At 48.2% G+C, this 27,016-nt stretch overlaps 1 protein-coding gene across 3 annotated transcripts; it reads left to right on the plus strand.

Annotated features, from left to right (window-relative positions):
- On the plus strand, positions 1-25,381 carry LOC128759411 (ras-specific guanine nucleotide-releasing factor 1-like). Of its 3 annotated transcripts, XR_008414579.1 has the most exons (28): positions 1-364; positions 8,071-8,177; positions 11,994-12,141; positions 12,327-12,419; positions 12,501-12,754; positions 12,823-12,902; positions 13,868-14,061; positions 14,157-14,266; positions 14,338-14,456; positions 14,736-14,896; positions 15,897-15,960; positions 16,359-16,498; positions 16,573-16,655; positions 16,729-16,977; positions 17,613-17,974; positions 18,111-18,233; positions 20,265-20,435; positions 21,451-21,557; positions 21,624-21,736; positions 21,950-22,010; positions 22,076-22,182; positions 22,247-22,331; positions 22,395-22,592; positions 22,782-22,861; positions 22,931-23,048; positions 23,735-23,901; positions 23,978-24,046; positions 24,131-24,207. XR_008414579.1 is itself a non-coding variant. In XM_053866308.1 (27 exons), exons 1-27 carry the CDS (start codon positions 89-91, stop codon positions 24,221-24,223), a joined length of 3,765 nt encoding a protein of 1,254 aa, XP_053722283.1. In that variant the 5' UTR covers positions 1-88; the 3' UTR covers positions 24,224-25,381. The 3 variants fall into 3 exon arrangements, 2 of the variants coding, with proteins under 2 accessions (XP_053722283.1, XP_053722284.1); XM_053866308.1 differs by lacking the exon at positions 23,735-23,901 and having other exon boundaries at positions 24,131-25,381; XM_053866309.1 differs by lacking the exons at positions 1-364; positions 8,071-8,177; positions 23,735-23,901 and adding an exon at positions 8,357-8,470 and having other exon boundaries at positions 24,131-25,381.
- Positions 25,382-27,016: the final 1,635 nt, after the last annotated feature.

The raw sequence follows: 27,016 nt of genomic DNA on the forward strand, positions 1-27,016 counted from the left end.
AGGCAGCGGAAGATGGGCGCTCAGGAGCGGGCCGTCTGAGGAAACCCCCCTCCCCTCCGTCTCCCCCCACCGCCGGCGTCCCGCCAACATGCAGAAAGGGATGCGACTCAACGACGCGCACGTCACCTACCTGGCTCTGCTGGCGAAGAAGGACGGCGCTCGGCGCGGCTCCCTCAGCAAGAAGAGCTCCGACAACACCAAGTGGCACAGCAAGTGGTTCGCCTTGCTGCAGAACATGCTCTTTTACTTCGACAACGACTCCAGCTCGCGCCCCTCCGGCCTCTACCTGTTGGAGGGCAGCGTTTGCGACCGAGCCCCGTCACCCAAGCCGCCTCAGTCGGTGAAGGAAGGTCTGGAGAAGCAGGTGAAGAAGTCCCTCTCACGCCGCTCACACCTTACATAACCATGTCCCTCCAGGATTGGAGGACTTTTTTAAACTGTTGCGGCCAAAAACGACTGATTTTGAAGGCAGATTTAAAAAAAAGTTTTGATCATTTATAGGAAGAACTTGACAGCTTTGCATGTGACCTGTGAAAAACAGTGTCAGTTTTTAGCCGACAACAAAAGCTCCAGGCTGCAATGAGTTTGCGGAGCAGAGCAATGAGTATTTCAAGTGCCAAGATCACCCCATCTACTCATATACGTTTAGTGTCGTCTACTCTACATTTCAATTTGGACGTTTAGGAGTGGATTCAGAATCCTGTCCGACCCTTGGCGCCTATATTTGTGGGTGTTTGGTGTCTCATGGGACTTCATCTCAACTAGGAAGGAGGGAATAATGGCGCAGATGCGGCATAGAGGGCGGGGCCAAAAGGAGACTTGGGACTACAGTGCAGCGCCCGAGGGAACTTGCAGGGATTGGTTGGAAGAGTTGCGATTGCAACATTGCCTCCGGCTGATGAGAGGAAACTTGAGTCAGAGTTTGTCCCAGTACTGAATCTTGAGTTTGCTGCGCCGGGCAAACATTGCATGTGTCCCGCATCCAGAACAGATTCCCGGCTGGCCGTGTGGTGGATCCGGCAAGGATCCGGTGCGGAGGCACTTGGCACGACTGGGTTCCTTCTTTGGCAACTGCCGTTCTTGTCTGGTTGTCTTTGGAACCAAGTGGTGCCTCAACACTCGGACATCCGATTGTGAGCTCTGTTTTCTGGATTATGTAGCTGCCTTGTGTTGAATAGACACACTTCACATGCTCAGAAATACGTCTCCCTAACTCTCACATAACTGTGATCGTCTGAAGTAGCGACTGTGTTTCAGGAGTCTGGTGCAACTGTCAGGCCAGAGCGTGGCATGTAAGGACCGCAGCGCTGAGCCGCTGTCCTTGGTACTGAATTCTCCGCTCTGCTCTGCACGGCGACCTCAGACTTCTCTTTTCGACGCACATCCAGCACGACAGCGACAAAGTTGTGCTCTGTTATTCACCGGCATATCCAGAGTGGGGTCATGTCCGCCGTGATGCCACGGTGTCGGAGGAGATGGCTTCTCTGTTCTGATGACATCTACAGTGACAGCTGTTCACGCCGACTGTTGCTCTCAATCTATTTCCACAGTGAATTAAATGCATCTGAAAGACTTGAATTAGCCTCACGCTGTTCAGCTCGTCTCTCGATGACCGGCAGCTGGGACGTTCTAGATGTGTTCACCACAGACTTGCGAGTAAATATTTCCCGAGGAGCTCTTGAGCCAAGCGCCACCTGATTCAACGCAGCCTGATTCAGGTGTTGGATATCCATGTGCTGTCAGGCAACTCTGCTGCCATGGTCTGTGAGAATTCATCTCTTATTTAATCTGAGAAAACCCTCGAACTTGTGGTGTTTTCAGTTGAATGTATGATGCTACTGTGGCAGATGAAAAGACAGCGATATATTTAACGTCCTCATCGACCAACGCTGCCTCTGTTTCCTCTTCTGTGCAAGAGCAACATGATCCATGCTTCTTCTACAGTGGAGTGTTATCAACTTTTAACTCTGAGCTGCTCCCCCCGCTGGATATATTGGTGAACAGCAACGTAGAGAAGCATGGAAGCAAGAGATCAGTGAGGAACATGGTTTGAAACAGACGGGGACATTTTAATAAGTAAAGGGAGCATGAAAGGGCCTTGATGCGACACCCCCACATGCAGCTGGTCAGTGGTTCTCTTGGGTGTCGTTGGGATGCAGACCCTCCCAAGAAGACCAGCCATTTCCCAGGACTTGAGCAGAGTTGCAGGGGCGACATCTCACTCCTGCTGCTCTGCACTGGCTTGTCGCCTGGTTTGCTTGTCTTGGCATCTCGGAATTTAGAGCGGGTCAGAGCGGACTTCGACCCGAGTCAAAGGAATCCGTATCCCTCCAAGCTCTGGCTCAGTAAAATTACATTGCCACATGTGCAGCCTTTTACACCGGCCTCCTGACTGAGAATTGTTCCCCTTGTTTTGGCTGGACACAGCTACGATCAAAGTATCATCATCCGGAATAGTAACCTAATCTGAGATCAACTCTATTCTGAATTCAGCGCCTCTTTAGTCTGCAGTTTGGTTTGTTTATCCAGCGCGACACCTGTCGGTGATGACGGTCAGAGGTTGGTGGGTCTATTAATCTGTGTCAGCCCTGCTGGAGGATCGGCCGGTGAGATCTTATCGGCGTGACAGGGAGCAGGACAATGTAGATGCCAAGCCACCTTTCAGGCCGTGGCTGCTTTTTATAGCTTCCCCAAAAAGCCCAAACGCCTCGATCTGTTTCCTGTTATCTGACTTCTGATAGTGCTCCATCTACAGTAGTTTTGATATGTTAAAAGGCAGGCTATGTTAAAGCCCAGTTACCATGGCAACCTCTATTTGCATCTCAAAAAGTGCATTTGAAAGGCAGCGATGAAAGAATGGCTGAGTGTGTTCACATCACTGTGCAGAGTGTAATATTAGTGGCTCATGACGTTGTGGACAACATTCAAGTATCATCTCTGTGTTGTCTTCTCAGTTCATTACAGCGTGTTTAAATCTCTGAGAGTGACCTGGTGACGTGTGGTGATACACGAGGTAATACTAGTGGCTGAATCGCACAAAATAAGCACATATGTCAATGTCGAAAAAATGGTCAGTCCCTCCAGCAGATGGCGATGTTGCAATCTCAACTATTATTCCAACCAATCCCTGCGAGTTCTGCGAGGAGCTGCAAATTTGTCCATTTACCACGACTTTCCCGGTAATTCCACCACTCACTTGTGTTGCCTTTTGCCCCGCCCCTCTACGTTTCATGTGTGGCATCATATTCCCTCCCTCCTTGTTGAGATGAAGTCATGTGACAAACGCTGACATTTGCTCACACATCTTGCCTCCATGAGTCGTGATTCGGACGTGAGGGATCCTGAATCCTAAATGTCCAGATTCCCATGATGGAAATGTAGAATAGAGGGAAGTCAAAAGCGGAACTGACTACGCTATAGGGGAGGCCGTAAACAAATATGGCCGACCTCCAGATCCATCTCTCTCCAGGCTGTTTCTGAGCCTCTACATCACGACTTCGTGGAACAGATCAGCAGCTAGGGTTTTCATTGGCTGCGTTGATGATCAGGTGTAGAACTCCGCCCACCTTTACCTCTCAGACTCCGCCCATCCAAGCCTCCGTCAGGCTCCGGCCATTGTAAGGAGCGCCGTAACAAAACAACCAGCGCTCACTATACGCCGTCAGGCGGGAGACTACTCATGGAACATCACCATCACAAATATGTTTTAATTCAGCGTGCACCTTTATTTATTTATTTATTGTGTCTGCGTTCTTAGCACTAGAAATACTTAAAGCATATTTTGTTCAAACCATTGCAGCCTGGAGCTTTTTCACGGGCAAAAAAATGACACTCGTTTTTTAACAAGCTCATTTGCAAAGCTTGCGTCATGTTGCTCCAGAACCATAAATGACAACAACTTTCACTGCAATTTTTAAAAGCTATCTGCTGCAAAATCAGGTGTGTTTGGTCTGTGAAATCCTGGAGGGACCGTCGAGTGCTCAAAGGACTTCACTGTTTCTTCAACATGGTTTCATCCTTGTGCGGCTGCCCTTCGGCCTGTTGCTCCTCTGAACTAGACTTTCTTCCCTCCTCACCTGTTTCTTCCTAAAGAGAAGCTCGAACAAGTGGCCTTGTAAGTGAGGAAAGAGATGGTGTCCTGCAGTTGCTCGTGCAGCAGCCACCTCCTCCTCAGTCCCTCTCTGTCTCCTACGAGGAAAAGCCGCGTTCTAAATTTAGAAAGTTGAAATTATGCAACGAGCATATACGTAGCCTACATTTTAGTCTGAGTGATGCACCTACACAGAAATAGAAAAACATGTTTTGGTGCGCAGGGAGGGTTCAATGGAAGTGAGTCAGCCACATGTTGGACTTCAGCTCAGCTATCATTTGCCGAGTTTGTTGCTCGATTTGTAGTAAACCTTGTGGATCATCAGATCCAGACCACCACCACGATCCCGATCAAGTCACAGTATGTGTCATGATGTTTTTATCCTTCTCACCAATGATTCTCGTTTATTTGTTGGGCTTCTGATGTCAGAATTAGCTTTATCTCCCAACGGTTAAAAACAATTCCTGGGTCCAGATGGGGATCTGGTTCTGACCTCAAGTCTAATCGCTTGTCACTCTTCATTCATTTCTCAAGTCCTGAGAAAGTCTGTTATAAAGCGACCAACGGCTTAAATGGTGACCTCACCTCGGGGAAGGTCAGAAACCTGTTCCTGTTGGACAGGCTGATGGTCTGAGACTGGCGCTGCCATTTAGCCGGCAGTATTTTGAAGCTTCTCAGTCTGAGACTAATCCCACCGACCACTCTCTCATCACGGATGCTGGCGTTCTGTGCCATAAATCTTGACCTGCCATGTCTGCATGTTGGTCCAGAATATTCCTCCAGAGTTTCACAAGCGTTTCCCACAGCTAATGCTGTCTCACTTACAGGCAGCTTTCTGCCGAAAACACACTGACAATGCGCTAAATATAGCAGCCTAAAAGGCTTGACACACCAGCTCACAGGAAGCACATTATTGACAGAGACCTGTTCTGCTCATCAGCAAATATGGAGCGTTACTCCCCTTTCTCACAAATGATTTTCCCCCCGCCATCGGTGGGATGAAAAGAATCCAATATATTGGATTTCCAGGGGTCTCAGCAGCGCCTCATTGTTGAGTCATTTAGTCTGTTGTTGCAACGGCCGCCGCTCTGTTGACATGAGGCCTGTATTGATCACGGCTGCGGGATAAAAACACGGGCCGTAATTGGCGTGAGCAAACCTTTATTGCTGCTGGGTCAGTGCAGATAATTGGCGAGCGAGTGGGTGAGGAGGACGCTGAGGTGTCTGTGCCACTGAAATGCAGCCAAATCATTCGAACAAAGCAAAACAAAACATGGCGTCAGCAGAGGCTTCCTCCGTTTCAGAGGTGAGTTGCCAGGTTACAAGCTGAATGCACGGAGGCTTTCAAAGTTTGTTTTTTTTTCTGACCCAGGTCCAAATATGGGAAAGAACAGAGATGCTGATGAAGTGTGTCGACACGACCGAAGTGTACGGAGGCGAACAACGACACTGTTGGTTTGTCTCTGTTCAAAATAACCTGAAAAGCTATGGAGAGATTTGGATGAGATCTTCAGGAAGTGTGTGCAACGGGACAATGAGCCGGGTCACCGACCGGACCAGGAATCTCTTTGAAAGATGCTTTGTTAAGTAGGGTTGTCAATATGCTAAAAATTCAAACTCGATACTCAGGGAAATACTTACCCTAAATACTACAGATGAAAAAATATTTATATATTCTTTAAAAAGCATAGGCATTTTTATTTACATGAAAAACAGAACCACCTATCAATTCAATTAATATTAAATACAATGATCAGAAAATGTGGAAAAATAATGACAATAAAAGACAAGACAAGTTTTCACACCTGTTAGTTGGTAAACAAATAAGCCAGCTATAAGTTATAACTGCCAGCTCTCCACAGATGAACTCAGCTGCGACTCTTTATTTTTAAAGCCTCATATTCACACTGTTTTTCAAAGAACACTGATGGATGGAGTAGGCCGCTAACTCTCACTGTAGGTTTTGTAACAGTTTGACTCCTCTCTGCTTCAGTTGCATCTTTAATAGAGGAAAACGTGTGAGTCAGGTCAGAGAGCTGAAGGCATCGGGATGCAATGTTTAGCATCGATGCTGTTGACAAGCCTAGTAGAGGGAGGACTGAACCTGCTTGGCGCAGGTTTCAGCTCGCTGAGTGCTTTAACATGGTTCCCGCAGATCCTTAAAGATTCAGTTCATGAATCCAAACAAGGCCTTAATGGACATTAAAAAGTCTTAAATCAAAATTTCAAAATCATTTTCATGTAAGTTTCAAATTTCAAAATCTTTGGTCACATGGATTTATGGATGAAAATAATTTGACTCTTGTGGTAAACATTGTGCAGCAGTGAGGTTATCGCAAACAGGACTGTGAGGGCAGATGCACGTCGCAGCAACGTCTGATCGAGGTGTTCACGTTGGGCTCCAGTAAATTCACAAAGTACAAAAAAATGTCACCAAACTGGGAGAATCAAAGGAACGTAAATCCGTAAACAGAGAGATGAAACACTATGCAAGGAAACACGCGGAAACAAAGGACAGAAGAAAACACTAACTCCAGGGCACCAGGGACAATGAACTGAGCGAGAAAAGGTGGGGACGGACGAGGAGAGCCAATTTACCACGAGGAACAAGAGGAGTCGATCTGGCACCCGTTACTGGAGTCCAGGTGCTCATGAGCTGTTGATGCTGGTTAGATGATTGACTCCAGCCGTGCCATAAACCAGGAAACACAACACACAACGGAAGTCACAGTAACCAAAATAAAAGCAAATCATTACATCGCCGACCAAACTAACTGTATAGTTGATGGTTTTTTTTCCAAGTATTGGCCTTAAATGGCGTTACAAAAAGTCTTGAATTCAACTGGACTTTTATTGACATAACCCTATTAGACAGATGGACAAAACTACGTCTTCAAATTTCCACAAATTTACAGTAGATATAGAGCAAAAACTCTTTTTAATGTAATGTAATGTAAAATTGAAAAATATGATTTTAGTGCTTCCGTACTTGACAATCCTAAACCACAGATGGTCATAGTCAACAGGATAGTTTCTCCATCTCAACATTAAAAACTGATGACACAATGATCAAGACCTCTGGGGAAATAAAGCCAGTCACTGGTTATAATGTTGCTGCATTTAAGCAGGGTTGACACAGGAGCTCTGCCTTTCTCATCTTCAGTGAGGTTGGTCTGGAGAGGGTTCAGATGCAAGGCAAGAATCGAGTGCATCAGAGGCTCATGTTGAAAAGAGAAAGTTAGGGAGGATGGATGGTTTGGACGTGATGAAAAGGAGAGCACCAGGAAGATGATAAACATGGATGAGACACAGAAGGACATGAAGTGGAGACTTGCTGTGGCAGAGACAAAGAGGAAGAAACAAGCTTTGTTTGTTTGTTGACAGACTCGTAGGTGGCGATCAGGTGCCACTTTCAAACACAGGAAAACAAAGACTTCACTGGTGAATGTTCACTCCAGAATTCACACATTTGTGATTGACCAATTGACAGCAGCTGTGGTAAAAACCTGGAGACCAGACCGAGTGCATGTGAACGAGGTGGATTCAGAGGTAAAACCAAGAAGTGGTCTGTTGCAGATGACAACATTGTACGTCTTTCATGGTCCTCCTCAACATTCCACCTTAAAAGGCGGCGCCTGGAGTAGTTGTGCTAACACCTTAGCGCCTGTGATCTACATTTCACTCCAGTTCTCCAGTGATTTGGGTTTGAAAATATAGTTTTTGGCTGGAATATTAAATGTTGTGTCTGACCTCATCTGTAATACCGAATGAGGACACTGTCTGTCACTGTTATCCAGTGTGCCTTGCTGCCTGCTTGGATCTTATCTGTGACCTCCTGACCCCTGCCGGGCCCGGCTCTCTGGTCCTGCTGACCCCGTGTCACCTGAGAATTTGTCTCTCACCGGCCTGTAATGGCACCAACGCTGAGATTTTCAAACAACAAAACTTGTTTTCCTCTGCTGTGTTCTTGTGTTCTGCAGTACTACTTCACCGTCACATTCAGTCATGACAACCAGAAGGCGCTGGAGCTGCGTACAGAGGATGTCAAGGACTGTGACGAGTGGGTGGCTGCCATCACACAAGCCAGGTAGGGCTCCCCTCAACAAGCTCAGTCACCTGCGGGTCCCAGATAGGCTTCCATCGAAATGGTGTCTTTAAACTGTGTGGTTTTAATATCATCACTAAATTACACCTCACTTCTACACACCTCTAAACCGGTGTTAATAAAGTAGGTCAGTCTGCTGGGGGCGGGGCTTAACTAGTGGACAGTCAACATGGTGGATCAGAGGGGCGGAACTGCAGCCGTGTATCTGCTGTGGAAATCTCGTGCTGCGACTCAAGACTTGGCCCCATCAGAACCTTCAGAGGAGCATCAGCTCAGTGAGTCCTGAACAACCGCTACAATCACCTGCTCCTCCATGCCACCTGAGAGCAAACTGTATCTGGGCCGCATGTACTCTGGGTTTCTGTTCCCAGACTACGTGGGCCACGTACGGCACCGAGCTGCTTGTTAGATCTGAAACAAACGTGGGGCCTAGCAAAACCTAGTTAATGTACAGCCCGGATCTGGGCCACATTCGGGCCAGATCCGTGCTGTATATGTTTCTAGATGACAGATAGCAGCCGACTTTGCGTCGGATATCCATCAAGTGAATCTGGCTTGGATCTGGTGCAGAGGCAGTTAGTGCCATTGATTGTTATGTGGATCTTAAAGCAACATGTTTCAGGCAACTTGTTTCGACGTCCTGTTTCACGTGACATGTTTAATGCGACATATTTCTAACAACGTGCTTCAGGCAACTTGTTTCAAACGTCCTGTTTCAGGGGACATGTTTCAAGCAAGGTGTTTGAAGCGACTTGTTTCAGGTGACATGTTTCAGGGGACATGTTTCAAGCAAGGTGTTTGAAGCGACTTGTTTCAGGTGACATGTTTCAGGGGACATGTTTCATGCAAGGTGTTTGAAGCGACTTGTTTCAGGTGACATGTTTCAGGGGACATGTTTCAAGCAAGGTGTTTGAAGCGACTTGTTTCAGGTGACATGTTTCAGGCGACATGTTTCAAGCAAGGTGTTTGAAGCGACTTGTTTCAGGTGACATGTTTCAGGGGACATGTTTCAAGCAAGTTGTTTGAAGCGACTTGTTTCAGGTGACATGTTTCAGGCGACATGTTTCAGGGGACATGTTTCAAGCAAGGTGTTTGAAGCGACTTGTTTCAGGTGACATGTTTCAGGCGACATGTTTCAAGCAAGGTGTTTGAAGCGACTTGTTTCAGGTGACATGTTTCAGGGGACATGTTTCATGCAAGGTGTTTGAAGCGACTTGTTTCAGGTGACATGTTTCAGGGGACATGTTTCAAGCAAGGTGTTTGAAGCGACTTGTTTCAGGTGACATGTTTCAGGGGACATGTTTCAAGCAAGGTGTTTGAAGCGACTTGTTTCAGGTGACATGTTTCAGGGGACATGTTTCAAGCAAGGTGTTTGAAGCGACTTGTTTCAGGTGACATGTTTCAGGCAACATGTTTCAAGCAAGGTGTTTGAAGCGACTTGTTTCAGGTGACATGTTTCAGGCGACATGTTTCAAGCAAGGTGTTTGAAGCGACTTGTTTCAGCCGACATGTTTCAAGCAAGGTGTTTGAAGCGACTTGTTTCAGGTGACATGTTTCAGGGGACATGTTTCAAGCAAGGTGTTTGAAGCGACTTGTTTCAGGCGACATGTTTCAAGCAAGGTGTTTGAAGCGACTTGTTTCAGGTGACATGTTTCAGGGGACATGTTTCAAGCAAGGTGTTTGAAGCGACTTGTTTCAGGTGACATGTTTCAGGCGACATGTTTCAAGCAAGGTGTTTGAAGCGACTTGTTTCAGGTGACATGTTTCAGGGGACATGTTTCAAGCAAGGTGTTTGAAGCGACTTGTTTCAGGTGACATGTTTCAGGGGTCATGTTTCAAGCAAGGTGTTTGAAGCGACTTGTTTCAGGTGACATGTTTCAGGGGACATGTTTCAAGCAAGGTGTTTGAAGCGACTTGTTTCAGGTGACATGTTTCAGGGGACATGTTTCATGCAAGGTGTTTGAAGCGACTTGTTTCAGGTGACATGTTTCAGGGGACATGTTTCAAGCAAGGTGTTTGAAGCGACTTGTTTCAGGTGACATGTTTCAGGGGACATGTTTCATGCAAGGTGTTTGAAGCGACTTGTTTCAGGTGACATGTTTCAGGGGTCATGTTTCAAGCAAGGTGTTTGAAGCGACTTGTTTCAGGTGACATGTTTCAGGGGACATGTTTCATGCAAGGTGTTTGAAGCGACTTGTTTCAGGTGACATGTTTCAGGGGACATGTTTCAAGCAAGGTGTTTGAAGCGACTTGTTTCAGGTGACATGTTTCAGGCGACATGTTTCAAGCAAGGTGTTTGAAGCGACTTGTTTCAGCCGACATGTTTCAAGCAAGGTGTTTGAAGCGACTTGTTTCAGGTGACATGTTTCAGGGGACATGTTTCAAGCAAGGTGTTTGAAGCGACTTGTTTCAGGCGACATGTTTCAAGCAAGGTGTTTGAAGCGACTTGTTTCAGGTGACATGTTTCAGGGGACATGTTTCAAGCAAGGTGTTTGAAGCGACTTGTTTCAGGTGACATGTTTCAGGCGACATGTTTCAAGCAAGGTGTTTGAAGCGACTTGTTTCAGGTGACATGTTTCAGGGGACATGTTTCAAGCAAGGTGTTTGAAGCGACTTGTTTCAGGTGACATGTTTCAGGGGTCATGTTTCAAGCAAGGTGTTTGAAGCGACTTGTTTCAGGTGACATGTTTCAGGGGACATGTTTCAAGCAAGGTGTTTGAAGCGACTTGTTTCAGGTGACATGTTTCAGGGGACATGTTTCATGCAAGGTGTTTGAAGCGACTTGTTTCAGGTGACATGTTTCAGGGGACATGTTTCAAGCAAGGTGTTTGAAGCGACTTGTTTCAGGTGACATGTTTCAGGGGACATGTTTCATGCAAGGTGTTTGAAGCGACTTGTTTCAGGTGACATGTTTCAGGGGTCATGTTTCAAGCAAGGTGTTTGAAGCGACTTGTTTCAGGTGACATGTTTCAGGGGACATGTTTCATGCAAGGTGTTTGAAGCGACTTGTTTCAGGTGACATGTTTCAGGGGTCATGTTTCAAGCAAGGTGTTTGAAGCGACTTGTTTCAGGTGACATGTTTCAGGGGACATGTTTCATGCAAGGTGTTTGAAGCGACTTGTTTCAGGTGACATGTTTCAGGGGACATGTTTCAAGCAAGGTGTTTGAAGCGACTTGTTTCAGGTGACATGTTTCAGGCGACATGTTTCAAGCAAGGTGTTTGAAGCGACTTGTTTCAGGTGACATGTTTCAGGGGACATGTTTCAAGCAAGGTGTTTGAAGCGACTTGTTTCAGGTGACATGTTTCAAGCAAGGTGTTTGAAGCGACTTGTTTCAGGCAACATGTATCAAGCAAGGTGTTTGAAGCGACTTGTTTCAGGTGACATGTTTCAGGGGACATGTTTCATGCAAGGTGTTTGAAGCGACTTGTTTCAGGTGACATGTTTCAGGGGACATGTTTCAAGCAAGGTGTTTGAAGCGACTTGTTTCAGGTGATGTGTTTCAGGGGACATGTTTCAAGCGACATTGGTCCAAATCTGCTGGTGCTCTATTATCCTTCCCCAGTTGATAAAGCATGACCACTACGCTTCTCCAATCGGCCATCTTGACTTTCCACTTTCTTAAGCCCCGCCCCCAGCAGACTGATCCATTTTCTTTAGCAACCACTCAGGTACTAGTCAAGTCACTGTGATGTGACTCAAACGCACCTGTCAGTCCCGTGTATGCCAAGGTTGGTTTCTGACTGTTGCAGTACACGTGTTAACAAGTGCCCCCCTCTCTCTCTCTCTCCCTGTGTAGCTACAGGAACCTGGCAACTGAGCACGAGTCCCTCATGCAGAAGTACCTCCATCTTCTGCAAATCGTGGAGACGGAGAAAACGGTGGCAAAACAGCTGAGGCAACAGATCGAGGACGGAGAAATCGAAATCGAGCGGCTCAAATCAGAGGTGGCTGCCGCCGACTCGCGTTGTCTTGAGTGAATTCATACGCGCTGCACCCACTTTTATCTTCATTAGCGCGTCACAACAGGATCTCACGCTCCTCTGAGTGTGGAATCTCTCTGTTGTCTCTTACACTGGCTGAACTGAAGTGGAGGCCAGGATCACGAGCCTTCATGATGCTCTTCTTCTAGATTGGCGGTCTGCTCAAAGACAACGAGAAGATCCAGTCCAACCCAGAGGTGCCGCCCAGTGACGACGACACGGAGATCAAGAAGATCAAAAAGGTTTGTGCCTGAGAAATGAGAAGCCCAGTGTTTTTGACTTCTGCTGGTGTCTCATCTGAGGTTTGGTCTTGGTGAGCGCAGGTTCAGAGTTTCCTGCGGGGCTGGATCTGTCGCAGGAAGTGGAAGACCATCATCCAGGACTACATCCGCTCGCCTCATGCCGAGAGCATGCGCAAGCGGAACCAGGTGGTGTTCAGCATGCTGGAGGCCGAGGCCGAGTACGTGCAGCAGCTCCACATCCTGGTCAACAACTTCCTGCGGCCGCTGCGAATGGCCGCCAGCTCCAAGAAGCCGCCCATCACCCATGACGACGTGAGCAGCATCTTCCTGAACAGGTGAGAGGCGACGCGGCGCTGCGACTGAAGCCGCGAACCGTCACCTCATGGCCGCCCTTTCCTTTCAGTGAGACCATCATGTTCCTGCACCAGATCTTCTACCAGGGGCTGAAGGCCCGGATAGCCAGCTGGCCCACTCTGGTGCTAGGTAAGTCTCTGATCACTGGTCCAGCATGTCTGATGGTGGATGCCCGAAGCCTGAACAAAATCTAAATAGAGGAAACAGGAACAAGAACCGGGGTGGAGTGAGTTGAAGCTCACACCGAGCCGCTTCACAGCCGCTAAAGACCAGTTTCTGCTCAGTTTTCATACAGAAATGTCCCCGTCCGTTTCAGACAATGTCACCGTCATTGATCACATGCTTCTTTACGTTGCTGTTCACCAATATATGCACCAGGGGGAGCAGCCCAGAGTCAAAAGCTAATGACAACAACAAACTCCAAAACCAACATGGCGACTGTGGAGTCAGCATTGATCATGTAGCTCTTGCACAAAAGAGGAAACGGAGGCAGCGTTGCAGGAGACGGTGGTCGGTGAGGACGTTAAATATATGGCCACTGGAGGACAGAGAGTTTCCACCATTGTTAGGTCTTCTTCATGTCTCATTAAAGCTATGTATCATAGTAGTAACAGCAACACTGCCCCCCATGGTTTCCAGTGGTACTGCTCAGAAATACAGGGAAAATGAAGGCAGAGAGCAGACAGAAGTTTCCATTCGTATCCGGATCTGCATTGAACACTGAGCAGAAATGGGCCATTACACTGAATGGACGTGGTCTGGTTCCAAGGAAGTACCGAGGTTCTTGAGTCCCGAACTGCACCGTTCCAGATCCCTGTCAGTGTGAAAGGGCTCATAGACACACTAGGAGGAAAACAGGAAGTTGAACGACAAATCAAAACCAAAATAATAGTGGGCACATAGATATGTTTGCATGAGGAAGCCCACATTTGATCCTGACAGAACTTCTGGATCGATGTTCGATATTGGACTGACTGTGGGAATGAAGGAGGAGGGCTTTTCCACGCAGGGTTCCTGACCTTGTCTTTCGAGGATGAAACATGCTTGCCCTGATGACAATACATGTTAAGAAAAACAATGCTTTTCGTTGCCAGCGGACCTGTTCGACATCCTGCTGCCCATGTTGAACATCTACCAGGAGTTTGTGAGGAACCACCAGTACAGCCTGCAGATCTTGGCCCACTGCAAGCAGAACCGGGACTTTGACAAGCTGCTGAAGCAGTACGAAGCGAAGCCGGACTGCGAGGAGCGCACGCTGGAGACCTTCCTCACCTACCCCATGTTCCAGGTCAGACACAGGACGTTTATTGCAGAGTTATCTGAACAAGTAATGTGTCAGTACAACACAGCAGTGGAACACTGAAGCTGGAGTCTGTGTTCCAGATTCCTCGCTACATCCTGACTCTGCACGAGCTGCTGGCTCACACTCCGCACGAGCACGTGGAGAGGAACAGTCTGGACTATGCCAAATCTAAACTGGAGGAGCTGTCCAGGTGAGTCCTGTCGACTCGTCTGTCGGCCTCCGAGTCGGCGTTCTCATCGCAGGTCGTCATTTCCTCCCCAGAATCATGCACGATGAGGTGAGCGAGACGGAGAACATCAGGAAGAACCTGGCGATCGAGCGGATGATCGTGGAGGGCTGTGAGGTGCTGCTGGACACCAGCCAGACCTTTGTCAGACAAGGTTGGTCACATGGCCCGGTTTCAGCTGTGTGTGTAAGCAATATCTATCCCAGTGAGGTCCACTTCATAGGACAACACTGACTTGTGAGGTACGGCAAAAGGTTAAGCCTCAATTTGAGGATGAAGTGAAACTGGGTTCCAGTTTGGTTCAGTGTCCTGGTTCAGGTGAGCCATGTGTTTTGGACGGTTAGGTTTAGGGGGAGAGGCTGGGGAAAGGGTGATGGCCAGGAGAGGTCCCCACAAGGTGAGAGATACAAGCATGTGTGTGTGTGTGTTGCAGGCTCGCTGATCCAAGTTCCAATGAGTGAGAAGGGGAAGATCACGAGAGGTCGACTGGGTTCCTTGTCTCTGAAGAAGGAGGGCGAGAGACAGTGCTTCCTCTTCTCCAAGCACCTGATCATCTGCACCCGAGGCTCGGGAGGGAAACTCCACATTACAAAGGTACCAACGAGCAGCGAATCAGGATGAGGCTTGGCAGGAAGTGCTTGTTGAGCTAGGATTTGCTCAACCAGAGTGGTAGGCAAGATTGTTAAGGGGTCATTCACCCAGTGCAGTGGTGGCCACCCAGTCCGAGGCTGAGAGCCCCACTGTTTGACTGCGTTGCTGAACAGAGCCACATGCTACCAACACGTCAGGCTGTGAGGCTTCACCTGAGCAGCTGCTCACCTGACTCAGTATAGCGGTGAAAGCTCATCCCTGTGTGTCACCAGGTTGCTGGTTCACGTCCGGCGTACGTCTCTGATGCATGTCTTTTTCAAACCCCTCCATTTGACCCTGATCCTCCTGGAAATATCAAGCGGCGTAGATAGAAATGTGTGCGCCATTGACTTGACTCCTCTATGTTTGGACGTGGCTCCTGCCACCAATAACGTGGCCCCGGTCTGTGTGTGTGTGAGCCACGCTGCAGACTGGAGCGTCTCATCTTCACTCCACTGAATTCAACGGACTTCACCACCATCGACAGTGAGTCACAGGTGAAACACATGACACACCTTTAGTTTAGGACGGACAAAGTCAAACGTGGAACTGAGTCAATTGTGTTGATGGTGGATCTGATGAGGCTCCAAGTCTGAGGACCACCACTCACATTGACATTGGTGAGGTGTATGGTTTATGTTTCAAAGTTAAACGCAAGTCAAAGTCTTTGAACAATATTTTGACATACTTTTTCCCCTTATTTCCTGTATAAATCATCATCTCAACAGGAACTTGATCAAAATCACAGCCAGTTCGACGGCTCATTTGGTGAAGGGCTGCATGAATTGGGGAAAGAGCCACATGTGGCTCAGGAGCTGCGGGTTGTCCAGGCCTGAGCTACTCCATATGAATCTCTCTGAACTAGACAGGCTCTGGGACAGAACATACCTCCACCAAGCCTCCTATTTCAGCCACATTTTGATGATTTATTCACTCAATATTAACGCTTTGTTCACCCTGGCAGAATGGAGTGGTCTCGCTCATCGACTGCACACTGATGGAGGACGCCGATGGAACCGACGATGAGTGTAAGACGCCTGGGTGTTGGAGAAGCCTCCAGTTAATATTAGAGATTAATGCTTGAGTTTGTTAAAAATATTTAAGACTCGTGGCAGCTAGGATGCGAACAACAACAACAAACATGGAGGAATCCTCCCTGAACCAAAGCAAACAAAAGCATCTGTTTGCTTTGGTTCAGGGAGGTTTTTCACTACACAATGGCCAGGGTTTCCACCACTCTGAATGGACTTGACATTCTTATCACATTGAAATTCTTATCCAAATATTTTCAAGACATTAAAAGAGCTTTAGTTTAAATAAAGTTATATAAAAACTTGAATCTTCTGTCTCTGTGAAGAGGTTTTTATTGTTTACTCTGATTCTGCCTGAAGTTTTTCCATTGTGAAACTTGTGGATTTCCTTGCAGCCAAGGAGCGCAGCGGGCAGGACACCGAGCACCTGGACTTCAAGCTCATGGTGGAGCCTAAAGACGTCCAGCCCTTCACCGTCATCCTGGTGGCCTCGTCCCGACAAGAGAAGTCGGCCTGGACCAGCGACATCAGCCAGGTGGAACCTGCAGAACCGACCGGGTCACGTGAGCTTTGACTTTTTGAACCTGGACATTGTTTGTTTGTGGGCAGTGCGTGGACAACATCCGCTGCAACGGCCTGATGATGAACGCCTTCGAGGAGAACAGCAAAGTCACGGTGCCGCAGATGATCAAGTGAGTGGGCTGCCGCGTGACGGCCGTTCAGCTCGCACCCGCCGCATGCTACAGAGAGCCCGTCTCGCCGCAGGTCCGACGCCAGCTTGTACTGCGACGACGTGGACATCCGCTTCAGCAAGATGATGAACTCCTGCAAGGTGCTGCAGATCCGCTATGCCAGCGTGGAGCGGCTGCTGGAGCGGCTGACCGACCTGCGCTTCCTCTCCATTGACTTCCTCAACACCTTCCTGCACTCCTACCGCGTCTTCACCAGCGCTGCCGTGGTGCTGGACAAGCTCATCACCATCTACAAGAAGCCCATCAGTGCCATCCCGGCGCGGTGAGTCCGTCAGCCGCTCCAGTCTGGACATCGTGTCTCAAAGAGTCAAAGGTTCTTTTCCGTCCGGCAGTCTGACCGTCCCTCTCTCCTGTCACCATGGTAACCCCTTCACTCTGCCCCCCTCCCTTGCCCCCATCTTGCAGCAGCTCTCTGGTTTCCCTTGACTTTGGGACTGCTCTGCTTCTTCACTCTGATGTCATCCAGAAGTTTGAGGAGGCGCGGCGGAGTGGGGGGCTTCCCGCTCGCCCACTCGCTGCCAAGGAATCCACGTATTCCTGCGCCTCCGATTGCCTCCCCGACTCTGCACCAAAGTCTCCCACTTGTCCCTCCCTCGCGCTCCTTCTTTGTCTCTTCCTCTCGCCGTGTCTCGGTGGGCCTCCCCTGGGCTGGTTGCTGTTGGCAGCACCCGAGCCTCCCACACTGTCACTTGACATGCTATTTATAGGCCAATTCGAGGGGGCGGCTTCTCAGTGCGGAGGGATGCTGTCTTAAACAATGTAGCTTTTAAAAGAAGAGGCAGGAGCTGAGGAGAGCCTGGGCTCTTATCTGCTGCCGTGCGTCACGCCGGCCTCTGATGAGGGTCCTTCTGATCCCCTGGTTTTGGTGTCTCACGTCCCTCCGTCTTCCTCTTGCAGTTCTCTGGAGCTCTTCTTTGCGAGCAGCCAGAACAACAAACTCCTGTACGGCGAGCCGCCCACGTCGCCGCGAGCCAGCCGCAAGTTCTCCTCCCCTCCTCCTCTCTCCATCATCAAGACGTCCTCGCCCAACCGCCGCCGCAAGCTTTCCCTCAACATCCCCATCATCACCGGGGGCAAGGCCCTGGACCTGGCTGCGCTCAGCTGCTCTCCCAATGGCTACACCAGCATGCACCCCACCATGTCTCCCTTCAGTAAGACCACCCTGGACGTCAACAAGCTCTACGTGTCCGGCACCATGGCCGGCAAAATCCCCGACGAGGCTGAGAGCAGAGCTGAGGAGTCGCTCCTCGTCAAGCAAGGTCAGAACCACCGTGGAAACTCTCTCACCCTCATGATGGCGCTAGAACACAGCGCTGTCAGGGACGAATGCTGAACATCTGACCAGGATTTCAGCTTCTACTTCTACAATGTCCTCACAGCGGTGCGTCTTTTTAGATCTGTCGGTGAGAGAGGAGTGTGACGAGGAGCCGGCTCAAAGCGACGAAGCAGAAGTGGAAATGTCTCCTCCGAAATCCCCTTCCACGCCTAAGACTGCCAGATCCAGGAGCTCATGCTCAGGTCAGTGCAGTCCAGCAGAGCAGAAATGGCTTTGATTTTGTCAAGAATTGTTTGGTCCACCCTCTACCTCCCGGCTCAACCCACGGTCCTTTGACCTTTGACCTGTGGCTGGAACTGGAGAGCTTTATTTCTATGAACTGAATCCAGACAGATGAGTCACAGGTGACGTTCCCTCCACGGGGAACATTTCTCAGTCACCAATTCCAGGGGCATCACAAAGCATCCACGAGGAAGGAGAGTCGATGAGGTGGTGGGAACTTTAAGATCACAGAGGCACGTGCACCTGGATGGTCAAGCTAATGTGAGAAGACTCCACTTGAATTTGATCATTCTGACGTCAAATATTAAAATGTGATTAATCATAATTTATTATAAATCCTTATAGATTATTTAAGAAAATTAAATCCCACCCCTACTTTGAGCACAAAATAAAGTCAGATATATATATACATACAAACGTTGGGAAATATGCTTTTTTAGATTTATAAAGTAATAAATACAATATTTAATAAATTAATTGAATTAAGAAATTCTGAAAAACTTTGGTTTTGGATTAGTAACTATGAAAATACAAAATCCTGGTGCAGTAATTGAAGGATAGAGAAGATATTTCAGCATCATGACATAAGAACTCTGGCGTGACCAGCAAAGGAACATAATGGACGTGAACATCAGTTTTCTGACTGTTGATGGCGCCGTGCTGGGAGTCTGAAGCTGGTGTTTCTGAGTGAGACTCACCAGTGAAACGCTGCCCAACGAACCTTCAGACTCACACTCTATCTGGACACACACTCTTCAACTTGCCCAGTGACTCGTGCTGCAACGCCGTCTGCGAACCTGGTGCTGCAGCTGCGGGAGTTTGGCCTGGCAGGTGTGGTGTCTCAAGTCTTCAAGCGTCAAAGAAGGGGAAATTTAACACAAATTTATTCAATACCGACACAGAACAACCATTGCAATACAACACAAAAACAAAAGTAGTGCACAAAGGAACTACATGTCCCCTCCCTCTCGAGTCACAAACTGCCTGTTTTCTTAAGCAAAACTCTGTGAAAACAAAGATCCGTGTACATTACAAAGAGCAAACAAAAGTTCTTTACAAACCACGAAGCTTAGAGTGTTTGTTTTAACTTAAATTGAGGGATTTAACACAAACAAAAGACATACAGGACAAAACAAAACCTTGAGAACTGAAAAGCTGATCATCACAGCGAGCACACAGACAACACCTGCAGCAGGCTTGGGGTCTCCACCTGGCCACACCCACAATGACTCTCAGCAGGAAGCAGTCTCCTTTGACGGCGACTTATGGGGTCATAACAGCGATACACTTTGGATTTTTTAATTGTTCAGGAGTTATTGAACAGACTTGACTCATTAGGTGCTGGTGACTGTTTGGGAGCTGGTTCTGGGGCTGGGGTTCTCTTCTCTCACGCTGTGTTTCCCAGTGGAAGGGTTACTGAGCGAGCCAGCTGGTTTGCTTTCCAGTGGCTTCACGTCTTAGACTGTTGCGGTTCCTAATTCCAGGACCAGTGGGGCGGGACCGGTCGCCTTTCTACCTCTCACCTCTGTGGCTCTGGAAACACTGCGTCGCTTGGTCAACACAGAGAACTCAGCAGAGCTAGAGTTAAATGTATTCTGACACCGGAGTTACGTCGATTCTGAGAACAAGTTTCTCTCTGACCAAATAAGGCTCTGACAAAACCCCCGCACATCCTCCTGGATCTCCCTTCATGGAGAAGAGAGGGAGCGTGCGCTCTGTAGGTAGCAGCTCAATTCCTCCCCAGTGTGTTATCTTCCCACGGTGCTGGATCCAAGGGAAGCCAGCGCTCAGAGAGAGTAGGTGGAAGGAAACCTTGTACCTTAGCAACCAAGTACGTGCTCTTCTTGTCCGCCCCCATATGAACGGGGGAAGAGACTCCAGACACGGTGCTCTCTGTTGCCCTCCAGTGGTCCACATGAAAACACTTGAACCTGTGGTGTGAGAGTCGCTGGAATGAGTTCATCTCTCTCTGTGTCGTTTCCTTCTTCCAGAGTTCTCACTGTTTTCCTTCAACAACAGTATGGTGGCGTCGTCCTGCCGGGAGCTCGACAGCAACCGCAGCGCCCTCTCCGCCGCCTCAGCCTTCGCCATCGCCACCGCCGGGGCCAACGAGGGCACGCCCACCAAGGAGAAGTACCGGCGGATGTCTCTGGCCAGCTCAGGTCAGCTGTCGTTGGGAGTCATGGGGAGGGTGTTGGGAGGAGGCTGGCGCTCTTGTGAATGGATTCACTCTGCTAATGGTGGAGGCTGATTCTCAGTAGTCATATAAGTCGGCGCACAGCAGTTATTTGTTGGAAACAAGTGTCATTAACAGAAGGGAAAGAAAGACTCTCCTCTGTCCCACAGTCGTCGAAACCAAAGCTGTATAAATCAATAAAGCTGTGTGTCAGGTTTACTCACTTAGGTATATTAAAGTGTCAAAATGCAGAGGCACAAAGGAACAGATGAAGGAGTCATTTACAGGGAGTAAAGACGCTCGACATGAGTCATGACCGGCAGTGGTGTCAACCTCCGATCATCCGTGACAGAATATAATGGTATACGTTTCATCACAATATTGAATATTGGACTTTTTTTATTTCATGTTAAAGACCTGACTCCTAGACTCCTAAATCATCGTCTGAGTAAACAAGACGTGGATCTGAAAAGGGCTGAGTTTGTTTGATCTTGTGTCAATAAAACTTTCCAGGTTGGTTGTAAACGGTCCGACTTTGCCACCGACTTTCAATGGGCACATCCGGTCACATGACCTGCTCCGGTTCGACCAGGCAAAAAAAAAAACGGGCATTTTTGTTTGTTCGCAACGTACAATAGAATTTTATTTTATTTTATGTTCATTTATTTATTATTATAATATTTGTCTTGTTGATTATAGCGCGTTGTTCCAAAGCACTTTCCTAGTTGGTGCGGTCCTCACTGACCTGGACAATAAAGCTAAATCTCATTCTGACATAGCGGCGGCTGGCGTCGTCTTCACATCTGTAAGTAAGTGTGTTACTGAAGGCTGTAGCGCCACGGCCATTTGCTGTCTGTTCGACCTCATTACACTTCTGACATTTACGTGTAGGGCAGCAAAACAAGAATCGCAGCGTGGATGAGAATGAGCGGCCGCTTTCACCCTTGTCACACATTTCTCGCACGGATATCCATGAAGCTGATCACAACCTCTGGGTGCAGGTTTCCCGACCGACACGAGGAACGGAGACAAAGAGTTTGTCATCAGGCGAGCGGCCACCAACAGAGTGCTGAACGTGCTGCGACACTGGGTGTCCAAACACTCCCAGGTGAACACCCTCCACCACACCTCCCACGGCTCTCACTTTCCTGCTCTCACCTCACTCTGCCTTCAGGACTTTGAGCTGAACTCAGAGCTGAAGCTGCAGGTGATCGGCTTCCTGGAGGAGGTGATGCACGACCCCGAGCTCCTCACGCAGGAACGGAAGGCAGCCGCCAACATTACCAGGTACCAAGACCAGTGAAAGCTTTCCAGTGGCTCCACATAACTCCACGGACCTGGTCATAATCTGCTGCAACACTGACACCGATTTAAAAGATCACTGCCAGAGACTCAGTAGCTCCAGGTGCAGCTGTGGAGGCTCGGGCATCTTGGTCCTGGTCTGGACTTCCTGTCAGTGGTTCTGATCCAATGGCTGAAGTTGATGCTTGGTTCTTCCAGGACGCTGATGCAGGAGGATCCTGGAGACAACCAGCTGACTCTGGAGGAGATCACGCTGATGGTGAGAGGAAACGTGGTGGCCACATGACGGGAAGTGTTTACGACCACCGCGTCTGTGCGCATCAGGTGCTGGAGGAGAGCAAGACGGAACCTTTCGAGAGCCACTCGGCGCTGGAGATCGCAGAGCAGCTCACTCTACTGGACCACCTGGTCTTCAAGGTCATCCCGTACGAGTGAGTCAAAGCTCAGAAACGGGCCAGCGATTTCCAGGCTGATCCGGACCTCACCTCATTTCAGGGAGTTCTTCGGCCAGAGCTGGATGAAGAACGACAAGAACGAGAGGACGCCCTACATCATGAAGACCACCAAACATTTCAACGACGTACGAGTCATTTCCCGAGTCAGCTGTGGGCCTGTGGGCTGATGTTTGGCTTCTCCCGCTCAGATCAGCAACAGGATCGCCTCAGAGATCCTGCAGTGGGACGACGTCAACACGCGCGTGTCCGTCCTGGAGAAGTGGGTGGCGGTGGCCGACATCTGCCGCTGCCTCCACAACTACAACGCCGTGCTGGAGATCACCTCCTCGCTCAACCGCAGCTCCATCTTCCGCCTCAAGAGGACCTGGCTCAAAGTCTCCAAGCAGGTGCGAGTCATGGATGGATGAAGCAGGGCTGCAGGGTTGATCAAACAGAGTGCTCATTTTCAGCAGCTGCTAGATGGCGCTCTTGGTTTACAAAGGATGTAAACTAGAAGAAACAAGTCTGTTGACACGTCAACATGTGAAGGAGGTCGGTGTGAGCGCGCTCCGACTCGTTTGTCTGCCCTCTTTCAGACGAAGACTGTGATCGACAAGCTGCAGAAGTTGGTGTCCTCAGAGGGACGATTCAAGAACCTAAGAGAGGCGCTGAAGAAGTGAGTTCCCTTTGGTCCTAAGAGTGTTTGGAGACAGTTTCTTCAGGCTCCGCCCATGTTGGTCCACAGTTGCGACCCGCCCTGCGTCCCCTATCTGGGCATGTACCTGACCGACTTGGCCTTCATCGAGGAGGGAACGCCCAACTACACCGAGGACAACCTGGTCAACTTCTCTAAGATGAGGATGGTAAATCTGAGCGCCGTCTCCCACGTGTCCGACCTCCTGATCTCTGCATGCCTTTAGAATGTTGAGAATGCTCAGATCTGTATAGCGCCACCTGGATGTTCTGAACTGTACGTGCTGCGTCATCACTTCGATGTGTTTTCCCTGCTATTTTTCCATTTCTTTCCTCATCTATCTCATTTAGCTTTGTGTGTGGATGATGCGTTCACGAGCGTCGGAATCTTCTATACTACAGAAAATAACTGTGGTGATTTTAGCAAAAAGTGGGGCGAATAGGGTCCCCCCGCAAAAATGCACATAAAACATTTAGAGCTTATTTTACATATAAAACACTTTTAATGTTGTTTTTATCATAGTATTTGTACTTTTGTACTATTTGTACTTCACTTTCAGTGAATCAAATACTTTAAAAACATAGTAAATTACAAGTTCACTTGCACTTTAATGTGACGATGCTGTATACGAACTTGGTTATAAATAGTTTTGCAGAATGACGTCGCTGGAAAAGCAGTGAGAAAATGTCAAAATGTTCAACTTCCATTTTTGCACATGTACTTACATGCCAGACATCAACGGTGAGCTGCGACTCTTCTGACTGTAATAAAGGCGTCAGACGTGGCCCTGCCTCCAGGAGTAGACGAGAAAATAATTTAATGGAAATAGACCTGTAATGACTGTTTACTTTGAAGTTCATAAGAGAGCAGCACCTGATGCTAACAGAGGTGAGGAGAGCCAAATCAAAGGAGCAGTCAAGAAAAACCAAGTGAAAACATGGTGGTGATGAAAGGGATTCAGTGAAGGGAGCAAAACGGCTGCAACTCAAGTCACCTCCAGAGCAGGAACAGACCTTCTAGGAGTGAGGACGTCCTGTCGGTTGAGTTGCCTTGGACTCTGGACTCAGCTGTCTTCACTGTCTTCATCTCCTTCTCCAGATCTCTCACATCATCCGAGAGATCCGGCAGTTCCAGCAGACGGCCTACAAGATCGACCTGCAACCCAAGGTGAGACCCGCCGGTGACCGAGCTCCGGTCCCGCTGTGGCCTCCGTCTGACCCCGCCTCTGCTGCCCCACCCTCCCCCCGGCAGGTGGCGAGGTATCTGCTGGACGGCAGCACCGTGCTGGACGAGGAGAGGCTGTACGAGGCCTCGCTAAGAATCGAACCCAAGACCTCGTCGTGAAGAGGAAACCTCCGTCCAGCGCTGCATGAAGCGTACAGCAGCACTGTCACATGATGTACATAGACACTCCTCCGTGTTAGACGCGCCCTTTTAGTTGTGCTTCACAATGTTGTGTCCACTTGTCAGAGACCCAAGAGATTTGTTTAAAAAACACTTTATTACGGAGATATTTTCCAGAGCAGAGTTTGTGAAGTCTGCCTCCAGAGAAGAGACCTGCGTGAGATGCGTTCAGGAAGTGAAGCTCCAGACGTGTGCTGGAGGCCGCGCCCAGCTAAGGCTCCGCCCACTCTCCTTCTGCACTTGTCCAATTCCTGCCAGGTGAAAAACAACACCAGAAAGGTTGGGGAAAAAAGAGTGACTGTGAGGGTACAAGGTTTAACGTTCTGATTGTTCATTTTTTTCTTTTTTTCCTGAATTTTGTTTTTTTCTTATCTATTTTTTGGATTGATTACATTTTTGCCAAAGGTCTGTTTTGTTCTTTTGGTATCAAGGAGAATTTTGGTTTTGCTTTTTTCACCTGACAGGCTTAGGTTTATTCATTATATTATATATAATATACATTCATATTAGTATTTCTATCGCCATTTATTGTTTTTGTTGCCACTTTTTAAGTAACAGAAATTTTGTTTTTGTACGTTAAACTTAAAAATGGTTTTCAGGCCATTTAGGTGGATTATTAATTTAATTTAATTTAATTTTTACCTAGTGGTGAAAGAATCTGTTCTGACAGCTGAATGCAGTGACCAGTGCCAACAGCCTGTGCTCTGCCGTCACTGAGGCGGGGAGCCCCCCCCCACAAACCTGCCTGTTTTTAATGAGATCCTAGTGACCTTTTGTAACCTCAAACACGACAGTGACCGACTCAACAGAAGGAGATGTAGCTCCCCGGTGGGTGACGGGTGTAAATACAGTGTATGTAGCAGCGTTTGGAGCCGCATGAGGAGGATTCAGCTCCAGCTTCTAGAGCCCCTCACAGGTGTTCAGAGTTCCAGCTAACAGGATGTCCTCAGAGAATCTCCAGCTGCCGGACGCTGCCCACCTGACAGTTGTGTAACCTCTTCAGCGACTTGAGTAGTATTTCCAGTTTTGTACGCCGTTGTACTCTTTCCTGACCACCTCTTGTTAATAAATCTATCTTTCTCAGGGGAGGTGTTTTTCTGTCGTCCATGTCTTCATTTCTCAGTTTACAGCATCGACAGAAGAAGGACGCGGGGAAGCTGAAGAGCTGGCGCCTCGTCTCTCCGACTTCACATGGCGTGTGATGATGTCATTTCTCCGTCATGAGGTCACAGCTTGGATGGGGTACTTCATGTGGGACTCCGACGTGCGGCCCCAAGGGTCAACTGGGGTCGACTGAGCAGTATTTTATGTCCCCTGTTTGACCTCAGAGTCGTCCCATGTTCTGGGCTTGTACAGTATAATTCTGTGCAGCGTTTTCAGCTCCTCAGGTCTGAGGCTTGTCTAGTTTACATGTGAGCAGTCTCTCTCACGGTTTGGTGAGTTTGCTCACCCGAAGAGAAAAAATCTATTTTTATTTTTATTTCATGTAGTTTTGACAAGTGATTGAGAGACAGTTCTTCCACCTCACCGCCACCTCAGGTGAGGTGACTTTTAAGAAGACACTATTTGGGAGCAGGAATCTGTCTCATGGTTTACTGATGCCAGGCGCCACAGCCCTGGACTCATTGGCTGTGTTTTATGAGTGAAACATCTGAATTTCTTCAGACAATTTTATTTTGTGCATTTCTTTTTGTTTATTGTGAGTCAAACTGTAACTTCCTTTTATTATTATTATTATTATTATTAATAGTTAGTCTTTTCAGTTGACTGTTAATAAGAAAAAAAATGTAAATAAGACCAACCGGCATTTTTGTGTATATTTTTTAAACGTCATTTTATACTCACACATGCCATCCTCACTTGATGTTTTTTCCATTTAGTTTTCACATCAACATTTTTATTTTCTCGTCGCCTCCTTTCTCTTGACCTGACGGCCCCTCAGTCACTCTGTGGCCCCTGGGGAAGTGTAAAAGCTCAGAGTTATAACCAACGACTTGGATGACAAACAAGATGTTCAAGTCTTGCTGCAGTTATCAAACAGTTTTGCTCTGTGTTTGCCTGACTTCAGCCCACAAGATGGCGCTCTAGAATCTACTAGTCTGACTAGACTGTTATTATTTCGTTGGTGATAACAAATGTGTCAGCATTTTCCTGTCTGTCTGTCATGAAAAGGTTGGTAAACTCGGGTGGCAGCGGCCGGATTCAGACTCCAGTGGCCCTCGGCTAAACTGAGGCCCCAGGTCTCACGTGACCCTCGTCATGGCAGCACTGTTGAGAGGCTCGATCCGAGCGACCTGGTGGTTCAATAATAAGATTTCTGCTTCCATCAGACACAGTGGCGATTATTGACTTGACACTGAGTGAACTGGCCTCGCGTTGAAGCAGTTCTGCGCCCGGCCACTCGGTGGCAGCAATGCGCGGTAGACTCATTTACATTTTTTAGCTTCTCATTTTGAAATATATTTACATTTCCGCCTGTCACTGCCCTATTTGCTTCTTCATCCCGATGAAATACGATAAAATAATTGGATCTTTCTGTGCAATTTGCATGCAGTTTTCTATCTTGCCTACGAGGTCTCAGTTAATATGAGTATATACTCGAGTATATTACGTCTTGAAATACCAATGTGCGCATGCGGACAGGAAATGACACCATAAGCCTGAGCCCCAGAAGCAAAACGGGATGAAGAAGCAAATAGGGCAGTGACAACGGCAGTGACACTGCCTGGTTAT

The sequence above is a fragment of the Synchiropus splendidus genome, chromosome 5 (genome assembly GCF_027744825.2).
Source record: "Synchiropus splendidus isolate RoL2022-P1 chromosome 5, RoL_Sspl_1.0, whole genome shotgun sequence".
NCBI classification, from domain to species: Eukaryota; Metazoa; Chordata; class Actinopteri; order Syngnathiformes; family Callionymidae; genus Synchiropus; species Synchiropus splendidus.